Source organism: Corylus avellana, chromosome 1 (genome assembly GCF_965113065.1).
Source record: "Corylus avellana chromosome 1, dhCorAvel1.hap1.2, whole genome shotgun sequence".
Lineage (NCBI taxonomy): Eukaryota > Viridiplantae > Streptophyta > Magnoliopsida > Fagales > Betulaceae > Corylus > Corylus avellana.
The window spans coordinates 20,068,829-20,080,585 of NC_142490.1; the positions used below are offsets into that span (position 1 = coordinate 20,068,829).

At 34.5% G+C, this 11,757-nt stretch overlaps 1 protein-coding gene across 1 annotated transcript; it reads right to left on the reverse strand.

Annotated features, from left to right (window-relative positions):
- Nucleotides 1-1,700: 1,700 nt before the first annotated feature.
- LOC148588078 (protein SRG1-like) lies at nt 1,701-4,956 on the reverse strand. Its single transcript, XM_088514035.1, has 4 exons — nt 4,720-4,956; nt 4,396-4,640; nt 3,984-4,305; nt 1,701-1,988 (listed from the first exon to the last, which is right to left on the reverse strand). Exons 1-4 carry the CDS (start codon nt 4,954-4,956, stop codon nt 1,701-1,703), a joined length of 1,092 nt encoding a protein of 363 aa, XP_088370161.1.
- Between the last annotated feature and the right edge of the window lie 6,801 nt (nt 4,957-11,757).

The following is an 11,757-nucleotide window of genomic DNA, read 5'->3' on the forward strand; positions in this document are numbered from 1 at the left end:
CCGCGAGCTATGGAGGTGGTCTTCACTACCCCTGGAGTCCGTCGAGGAGGGGCTAGGGGGTGGTGAGACCATCCCCTTGGTTTTTCTAGGGTAGCCATCCATTGAACCTTTTTTTTTTTTTGTGTTGTTTTTTGTTAAATAGGTTTTCAAAAAAAAAAAAATTAATGAGCTTTTCTTAAAAACCCATTCTATTATTTAAGGAATAACTATTCATCTAAAAAAAATAATAAAAATAGCTATTCCTATAAATAGGAGAATAATCATTCCGTGCAACCAAACAAAGGAACGACTATTCTATTAGAATAGCCATTTCATTTCATAAGTTTATTCTCCATACCAAACATGTCCTAGTTAGTGTATTTTCAATTCAATTCATCTTCCAATTAAATATTAGAATAAATAACAGGAACCGGATATTAGCTAGCTTGCCCACAACATTAATTTATATGTTGACCTCCTCGTTCAAAGGCTTTTTGGTTTTTGAAAAGATCAAGAGGATACAATTGTATATCAATATTTTAATTAGAAAAAAAAAAAAATCGTATATCAATATTTCTCTCTCCCAATCTAGGGATGACTCACCTATAATTGAGTTTCCTCTCAATCTCTTCCTTCTCTAATTAAACTGCAAGACAGTGCTGCAGCTTCTGAGACAAGGATCATTATAAGCTATAAAGAAAAAGACAAGTTTTGTTGTGGTCAACGTGCGTGATCTTGATCATTTCATATATTGTGTCAGATTTATACAGGACTATTGACTTGATCTAAACTTATAATATTGATAACACAAAATCTCCAGACCATGATCCTAGCAAATCTCAACACCATGATCCTAGCAATATGTGATTATAGCAGTCCAGCTGGAATATGATTCTCATCTCCTAAAATTACTCTCATGAATATTGTACAACCGTTATTGCCCTTGTATTATACACTTTCCATACATGTATTACTTTCCTTGTATTACTTGCTCTTGTAAAGGTCTATATAAGTAAATGATATACATCTCTCTAACTCATCTTGAGATAGAGTTTTCTCAATTGTCTTTATATATAAGTAAATGATATACAGCTCTCTAACTCACCTTGAGATAGAGTTTTCTCAATTGTCTTTTTATATATATATATATATATATATATATATATATATATATATATATATATATATATTGGAGCGAGTTTTTATCAGCTTCCACAACAAAAAGCTTTAGTGTTAGGGCCAGGACGCTCTGTAATGGAGTTGTTTTAACAAAACGACCTTACCAAAGATTATTTTAATGGTAAAATGACCCCTCTCAGAAGAATGAGTCGTTGATTAGTTTCAACTTCAACTACTTGGATCATTACTTGCCGAATTGTCTCTAGCATGGCCTCTCAAGCTTAAGACGCTCCACAACATAGTATCATGATATCATTTAAATCGTGATGCTAGATGCCCATCAGGGAAACAACAAGAAAATAAACATTCATGTCACATACCAACACAATTTATTTATTTATATATGCATTTATTTTTCATTTCTACAAAGCATCATATATAACACAACATAACCTCAAACAAACCATTAAGCAAATTAACCAATTTAGACCCATTCGAGCTGTAGCCAAATGGGATTATTTTTACCACTCGAAAACACACTATAGTCATAGGACTTTATTGCCACACAAATTAACAACATACGATATTTTCGTTTTCTATCATCAGGCAGTAGTAGTAGTAGTAGTAGTGCTGTCTTCCTCATGAGTTTTGATTCTCATTTTCTCCACGTGTGATTTCCCATTTAGGTTATGGGAAAAGAAATCTTTCACATATTCTTCCATTCCAATCCTCTTAAACAATGGTGGGTTTTGTGGGGTTAACATGCTAGTTGCAGGCCCAATCTCTGCTTCGAATTTGGGGTTGAAGAACATGGCGATTGAGATCCTTTCTTTCTCTGAATTTACAGTTGCCCTGTGCTCGATGCTTTTATATGCCCCATTGCTCAAGATCTGCAAAACCACACAACACCATGCATGCATGCTCAACTCACGTGTTTTAGTTCTTCATTCGTTTATTTGTGCATGCATATGTACGTTACTGCAGCTAGCTTAAGGTGGCTGTTCTGTATGAATTGTCGTGAATATGTTCCCTAACAGTTGCAAGGTAATTAGGGTTGGATTATATATTTATATTAGTGATTTAGTTGGGATGTGGTCTGACCACCCTTGAAAATGTTTATGCATGATGTTGTTGGGTCACTCCAAAATAACTTAAAGGTAGCTAGACCACTCATGAAAAGTAAGAGGTGGCATGAGCCACCACCAAAAACTCTCAAAGGAGTGGTTAAGCCGACCACCTTCAAAAACATCTTGAGGGGTGGTCAGACCCCTACCTTAGTGTGGTGGTGCATGGTCCGAAGTATTACCACATAGAAGATGGAATTGGCCAGGTTTATCTAAGAGAAAATATATTTTATCCCCAAAGTATTGCTTTGACATTTTTACGTCTATTAAGCCCTAAAATGTCTCGGAGGTGGGGTAAAATGTATTTTTCTTAAACTTTGTGGGTGTGCTAATGCAACTCAATTCGTATACCTATTATAAAAATAAAAAACAAGCAAGAAAAAAAGACAAAAAAAAAAAACTTAAAAGATGAAACTTCACTTAACCCCTTCAACTTTCATTTCTTTTAATCTTTCCCAAAGTTCAAAAACTCTCAATTTAGTATATCCAATTTTAAAAAATTTGCAATCTCACACATCCTTTAGGGATTTTTTGTTAAATCCTAACGGATGCGTGTAGAATTCCCAAAATACCATTTTTTAATTTTTTTATTTTTTAGAAATTAAGGAAATGATATATGATGGGTCACCAGACCCACAAGAGGTGACCCATGGCCGTTGGTCAGTACCGGACCCTGCTGTGGGTCACAACCCACAGTCATGAGTCATGCAACACATGCATGGTTTTCCAATCTTTTATTTATTTATTTTTATTTTTATTTTTTTACTTTTTTTAATTAATGGTAAATTTGAAATTTTAGAAAATTTTGAGGGGTATAAAGTTCATTTCATCCATTGCCATATGATTTAACCCCGAACCCGAATGAGAATGGTGACATTACAAAAAATTAGAAGTTGCATATACTTTAAGAGTTTTAAAACTTTAAGGAGAAGATTGTAAAAGCGATAAAAGTTCATACGGGTTAAGTGAAATTTTTCCAAACTTAAAAAAAGTAATGCAATAGAGAGCCTCCACTCCCCACCAATTGGAGGTGGTTAGATCACCCTGTCACTTAGGGCAAGGGGTCTGACCACCCTAAAAGACATTTATGAGGTGGCTGAATCACTTTCAAAATATCACAGGGGTGGCCAGGCCACCCTTAAAGATATTTATGAGATGGTTGAATCACTCTCAAAATATCATAGGGGTGGCCAAACCACCCTTATAAGGTTAGGGGTTGTACGAGCCACTCTAAAAAACTCCTAAGGAGGCGGTCGGACGACCTCCACCCTCAGGTGAGTGGGTTGTCCAATTACCCTAAGGCCTCTCCGCCATTTTCATTTTTTTTATTTTTTATTTTTTTCTAGTTTTTGTTTTGTTTTGTTATTTTATTTATTTATTTATTTATTTTTGGGTGTAAAAACTGAGTTGCATTAGTTCCCTACGTACAAAAGTTTTGGAAAATACCCCTTTTCCAGAGCAATATTTGGGGCTAAAGTGTCACCTGCGACACACGTAAAATAATTTCCATCCAAATAGATTGTGAAAGAACTTAAACTAAGGGTGGAAAGTGTTACAGTTTAATATTTTGTTGAGTTCCAAGTGCCATCTTTAAAATTCTGAATTAAAAATATCAAAGTAGTTAGACTTTGGGGTTAAACATGTGTTTTTCCATGTTTGGAAATGATATTAGACCAATAAAATATTTGAATTGGATACCTAGGGCTTCAAAAAATCTAATAAACAGATTTAATACATAGGAAAAGATTAAGCATGACAGACCTCCATAACATCTCCTACATTGACAACAAAGGCATCTGGGAGGAAGTTGAGTGGCATCCAAACCCCATCTTTCTTTATCTGGAGACCTCCCACTCCATTAACTTGGTGAAGGATGGTAATAAGAGTAGCATCCGAGTGAGGGGAAAATCCCACAACAAGTTCTGGTTGTGGACATGGAGGATAGTAACTCATCCTCATTGATTGCAACCCATCTTCAATTATATCCATCTCTCTCTTCTCCATCTTTAGAGCTTTTCCCATCAACACCACAAGTGTCATGGCAAGTTTTTGCAACTCTGAGAAGTATGCCTCTAAGGTATTCCTGCATGAGATAAAAAAATTAAAAAAAAAAAAAATTAAAAAGGTCCATTTGTGAGAGAGACAGAGAGAGAGAGAGAGAAACAGAGAGAACCTTAAGGATGACGGGAGCTCTGGGAATAAATATGGATTTCTTCTGTGAATAGGGTTGATTATTGTGTAGAACTTGTCACCCCAATCAAGCTTCTGATTTTCAGATCGAACTACAGTTCCATAGCCTTCAAACTCACCTGGTCTTATCTTGTATTTCATTTTCTCATCAAAGGGAAGCTTGAAGAATCCTTCAATCTCATGTTTCAGCTTCTCCAAAAGTGAAAAGCTAACTCCATGGTTCACCAGCTGAAAAACAACAACATGTTCTAGTTTTTATTTTGGTTAAGGGAAAAAAAAAAAAACACAACATGTGTTAATTAAGAACCTGAAACATGCCCCAATCTTTGCAAGAGAAGTGCAATTTCTCCAGTTCTAGGTGTGTGGCCTCCCCCAAGACCAAATTTTTCATGTCAATTGTGGGGACTGTTGGCAAGGGCCTTCCACATGCATGAGAGAGAGCAATAGGTTGTTGATCAGGACGAATGTATTTGCTTGGGACTGCAGTCAATGGCTCTTTGGTGATGAGCTCCATAACGCTGGGAGCTGGGTTTAGTGATGCCATCTCTTAATTAATTAACCATACCAGCATGGTGCAGTGGGTATATATAGCCTGAAAATACATTTTTTGGCAAAAAAAAAATAAAAATAAAATAAAATAAAATAATAATAATAATAATAATTTTGCTAATATTAATTACAATCAAAATGGTGTTAGGCCTTGACAGACAATTCATTGTTGTGACAAATATATTATAGATATAAAATAATGAGTAGTGTCTGTGTTATATATATAGTATTAAAGTATTGATTAAATGATTAAATTTATTTATTTTTATCAGCTTCAGTTTTTGGGACAAGTGATGCGAAACTATATCAATTCGCCTTAAAACTCTATTTTTTATTTTTTATTTTTATATATAATTTTTAACAAGAGCTGTTTACTAGTAGTGTCATATCAATAAAGTGCGGTGCATCGCATTTCTCTAAAAGAATTAATTGGTTCACCTTTTCTTTATGGTCATCAAGTTCATCTTAACTATTGAATTAACAAAATAGCTGATACTGGTAATCTGACAGAAAAGTTCATAGGTTTGCATATCTTTTCACATATATATAAATGATAGAATTCAATTTATTTTTAACCATCTCCATAATGAATAGATGAATCCGCTATTGAATTTGTACGTGTAGGGTCCACAAATCTAATAGTTGATATATATATTGAATTTGTAAGATGAGATGTGAAAAATATTGCTGTGAATAAAAAGACACATGAAATTACGTGCATATGTACGTAACACATGTTATGGAATTAACCCGTGGACAACTCAAGTTGGTGTACAATAATTATCAAAACAATAAAGGAAACAATTAATTGAAATCCTTGTCTACACCATTAATAGAGGTGATCGTTGACAAGAGATCATAGCTCCCTGTATATCTATGATTATATATGACTAGGATAGTGCTATTTTCAGAAAAAAAAAAATAAATAACATCTCAACCTACAGAAAAAAATAACATCTCAACCAACATATATCTATGACTATATATGTAATGCCATGTGATGCCAATTGTGTTTTAACGTGTCTTTGAGATTCTTTCCAATTGTAATATCATGCATGTTTGATAGTGAAATATGATTGGTGGGGATGGTAGCCTTTCCGAGAAAGAAAGAAAGAGCAAAGATCCATGAATTGGCCTCCTATACTTTGAGGAGGTAGATAAAACCATTAATTACTATATATCATGATATTCTAAACAAGTTTAAAATTACTATGATATTCATTTTAAACTACATATTCTAGAAGACGGCATAAAGGGGCATAGTTTTCCTTCAAATTGGGTTGGAAGAACTTCATTCAACTCAGTCTATAAAAATGACATCTGTCATTTGAACATGTGAGATACACATGTTTTTCAATAGTATGGATAAAGTTGGAATAAATAATATTAAAAACTCATGAGCATCTCACATGCATGTTAAAAAAATTAACACATGTCATTTTTATAGACTAGGTTGAAGGAAGTTCCTTCATCCCAGTTTGGAGGAAAACTCTGTCCCGGCATAAGGTACATACGTGAATATAAAGATAGACAAAGTTTTCTTTCAAATGAGTTGGAGGAATTCCTTTAATCTAATATATTAAATTGACACTTAATTATATTTAAATCCTGTAATTCTCATATGTAGTTTTAAAATATACATGTGATAAATCACATGTTGTAAGTAGATTTAAGAATTTTCCTTTAACTTAGTTGAAAAGAAAATCGTCCAAGATAAAAATTCCTTCGATATGTAAGTTTAATGGCATGAATATTAGTCATCATCGTGAATGAGTAGCAGCATTTGAAAACAATATTGACTTCATAAAAACCCATGTGCCATTCATGGAAAATTGGGAATTATTTGTAAATAAGGGTTTTACGGCAAGGAAGATTGAATGACATGTATGATATATAGTTGGTGCACCTGCCTCTAGAAAGGTTGATCGAGTCTAACATGTATGGTGATGATTTTAATGTCACGTGGTTTAAATTTTTTAATTAACATAACAACCTATCACTCCAAGCTATTACGTATAGTATTATGTATATCGTTAAATGCAATAAAATAAAGGATTAATTATTTTTTTAGTACTTAAGTTTTCACGTTTTTATTTTTTTACACTTAAGTTTTAATTTGTATCACAGATGATGCATGCATGACTTATTGGTAAATATTAGCAATTTATTATCTTTGTAACAATTTCGTTAGCCAAACTAAAGGACGGTCATGACGGTGGCCGATTTTAGCCACCCTTGCGGCCTGTCTGGAGTGCCCGAACCACTCTTAACGCCCTTGGGGTGATTCGGCCTCCCCCAATGACCAAAAATAGATGACTAAAACGACCCCGAGAGATTGGCCTTAGGAGTGGTTGAGCCACCCACAGAAATCCTAGCCGAAGTGGGGAATTACTTGGGCTTTTTTAGCAAAAACTTAAAATGGAGTCTTGAACCAATTAAGATTTGTAGCCTTAAATATTCATTCAAATGTATTTACAAACGTCTCATCATAATTATAGTATCCCTTGAATCCTTCTAGGTTGCGTCATGCGTGACTTCCTGATCATCAAAGTAATGTATTTTTATAATGCATATAACAATTAAACGTGCTTCAAATTAATCTGGAATTTTCTTTTGTAAAAGTTGATGATGCATGCTTGAGCAAGTTCAATGTCACCATGGATCATAAAGTCGTCATCCGTGATGCATGCATGTGCCAGCAGACAGGCCAAGCTTGGGGATATCGGTAGCTCATGGAGGTTGACGAACATCATATTTTGCTTTATCCTCGGGCATTTGAATCCTTTGATCAATCTGTCATATCATGTCATGTCATTTTTCTATGCATCCAACATACGCACATGTCATAATTCGGTGGTTACGTAATTGTTGTTTATTAAATTAATCTAATCCAAAGAGTTGGTTAATTAGCTAGATTATGTTTGATTGATGTTTGTGCTCCAAAGACGGGGTACATTAACTTGGCTTGTCCCTATAATTACGCTATTTGTGGATAAAAAAAGAGAAAGAAGCTTTGACTGATGGATTTCGAATCTTTTTTAAATGCTAATTAATTAACTGAAGTCTTACTTCTATACAGTTGATATGATCAAACGTTTACTTATAAATATTTTTCATTACAAAGAATAATTAACAATGATATTCTTCAGACGATTCAAGGCCATCCACGTATAATATATATATATAATGTATTTCCACACGTGGGGTTCATTTTTTTGGTTGTTTTTTGTTTTAACGTGAGAGTTCGATAAGGACTTGGTAAGGCACAAACAATCCTAAAGTCTTTAGATGATCAGAAAACTTGGCGAATTTACAAAAAGGAAACTACTTGAAAAAGCTAAAGATGATCAGAAAAATGAAAAGAGAGAAAATGATGAATAATCTACTGTACGTGTAATTTCGGTTGAATGACATGATGTTTTTCCTACGTGTAAAATGAAGAAATATTCAGGATCTTACCCAAGAGAGTCCTAGAGTAGGAAACCCTAGAATTCCTGAATTTCCTGCTATAAGTAATTCTTCCAGAAAGTTCACAATCAGGAAACAATTGAGATTTGCTCTAGCTAATATCAGCTAGAGTCACCACATAAGATCGAGGTCACTCCTGCTTATGAAACTGCAATCATGCCATGGTAAAAACAATTACTTCATTACGGGAATGTGGGTCATGTATGTGTTTAACATTACTTCAACATTGTTAATTTGTACTTTAGGTCAATTAATATCAAATCTAGTTATCAAAGTCTAATCATTTAACCATTAATGTGGGAACTTTCTTTAAAGCTATAGAAGGCCAATCAGAAAAACTGATTCAAGCAATATTGGAGCACTGAGTGTTAATTAGGTTGTATGTTGGCAAATTTTTGGGGACTTCAAATTGAGTTAAAAGAGCCATGCAAGCATTCAAGACTAACCAAGAAGCTTGATCACAAACTCGGTGGATGGCTGGTCAAATGTGATCTTCAAGGCACTTTAAGAATTGAGATTCGAGAGCTTTGATCGCGCGCAGAAAGTTCGAACGGATGTCTTCAAGATGTTGAAATTCAAGTTCTTGAGAGGCTCGGTTGCAGTGGTGACTGCATTACATTTGAACGAGGTTGAAGCATTGTATATATGGAACAAGTTACCACTAGGATCCTCGGTCGTAATGGCTATTGCAAAATGATCAAACATAGGTGTTTTAGAAGAGCTACAGAGGTGCCCAGTAGCAATTAGCCCGGTCGTAGAGGGTTCAAACTCAAAGGGAATTGAGATAGATCCTAGGCGCTCGGTTGCAACATTGGTTGTACCACGTTCAAATGTCACCGGCGAAAGAACTGTGAAACCTAGCTAGCTTGCGTTCGAACGTGCGACTAACCCATTTGAATATGACTTGCAGCTAAATTACATGCTTTCCTAGGATCTATATAAGCATCCTTATCAACAATTTTTAGAAGAACTTAAGGCCATTGTTTTGTGCTCTTGGAGATAATTAACCTTAGTATCCTTTTGCTTTCATTCTTAAACCTTTCTTAGACTTTGTTAAACCACACAAAAACAAACTTTCAACCACCAAGGTTTCGAGTTTCAGAGAAGACTTAAAAGAAGATTGGCCAGAGTTCTTGAGCTATTGCAGTATGCAACAAACATGTCGTTTATTGAGAACAATTATCTTTACTACAAAGGTTTTGCAAGAATAACTTATTGTAATTTTAATTTTTTATTGTAATTAAGTTTCCTAGGATTTAGCTGCCTCATAATAATTTTACTTTTGAAGAATTCTTTAAAAGGTTTTGATGTAGATCGGACGACATTTTAGTGTTGGAGTTCAAACTAGGTCTAGCACCTGTTTGATTTGCCTGAAGAATGAACCGTAGAATTAGACTAGATTTGTATTATTTTAGATTTTGGTTTGTAATATTTCAGTATTTTACTTGTTGATCGCTCCTATGCCGAAATGCTTGATGTTATCGTTATGTTAAGTATCTGAGTAAAATAGAGCGGAAATAAAAAAATAATAATATGAGTTGAAAACTAAGTAACCTCAATAATATATATTTTTTTATAACAATAATACGTATCAAAGCCTCCAAATGTGAGAGAATATCAAATATAAATTACCGTCTCAAACAACTACACACAATTGATATGCATAAGTCTACCACTACAAGCCCTTCATTCAACATCTCAAGATCTGTGAACAGCTCTCACCTATCATCTCGATAAGCTGGCTAAACTGTAAAACATCGGGATGTTTTACATATAGGAAAGTAATTGCGACAGTCCACAACTTAATATGTAGGTAATCAATAAAACTTAGCCAATGCAGTGAGCTTGGTTTAATCGAGAATTAATCAAAAGATTGATTACTTTAGAATTTGGATGTATTTTGAAGAAAATTTGAATAGTGTAGCCTTTGTTATCACGCACTCATAGAAAAGAAAGCATGTTTTGAAAAATGGTTAAGGCACATGGGGTCTAGTGAAGGAAATCATGTTAATGAAGTATACATAGTCATTTGTAGTGCGTAATTGTCATTTATATGGTCTATTTCTGTCTTTTCTCATTTACGGTAGGGTTTGTGCATCTCAATGGACCTTTGGTACAACACCGATATACCCAAGCGAGGTACAAGATCAAGCCACCACTAATGGTCTGACCGCGTTCGATCTTGATTGATCCACACCACAAGCGATGCCGCAACTGCAAGGCATGACCACAATCCGTACATGGCCTCATTGGTCACTAACAACCATTGGATCCAAAGTTAATCAGAATAAAAATAAATGTAGACCATAGGGTCGAGTTCCTAATTATACGGGTATAACCACCATCATCATGAATGTTACGCTCAGAACATATTAGTTATGAAGTCACTAGAATTAATGTAAAGTTGATCAAAAGATAGACATGTTAAATGAAAAAGCATTATTTTTTTTATGGTTCATGGGCAATTACTTACTTCGATTGCTCATTCTCAGTTGACTCAAAAAGACAAAAATACCCTTTATAAGATTAAAAAAAAATATCAAGAGAAACGATAAAGCCACGCAACAAAGGCATGTATCGAACACGTACGCTATATATCATGAAAAGCTATCAAAAGGGTCTCTTCGAAGCAACAACCACTCTTTTTTGATGCCTTAAATATTGGTGAGACTGTTAACCGTAAAAGCAAAGGTTCAAGGATGGTGACGAAAGGAAAAAATCTAGCAAGACCCACAAACGGAATTGGACCTACACACGTACAGCTTTGCACCTTTGCCCCTGCTATTATTAGCTGCCGACACAAAACTGCTTCCACTAAAGTCCCTCCTGGCCCCCCACCCCCCACCATTTTCTTTTTGCTGGTTTTACATAAAATTGATTTGTTCATGAATGACTTCTTTTCACATACACGCCACTTGTGAATTGTGATACACTGACATTGGAGTAATGCTACAAGTCTATTTTGCGTCCCTCCAAGAATGACGTGATTCTTAAAATTATTATTGGACTTATAAATTATTATTGAATTTTGATCAAATTGTACGTAATTTTAAAATCGATCCACCTCAGATTTAGAATGAAACAAAAGAAACTTTTAAAATTACTTATGAAATTGAAATTCCCCTCAGATTAATAAAAAGCAATGTGTTGTAAACGTTTATTTTTTAGTAACTTTCCAAAAGCTAGCCAGCTTTAAATTTGTGATGGGTGCACTCTCACGTACAGAAGAACCAAATTTTATTCTACTTTTCATTTCCACAAAGAGAAAGACATGACAAGAGTTAATGGATGTCTACCATTTGAACACGTACATCATGGGACACAAGAC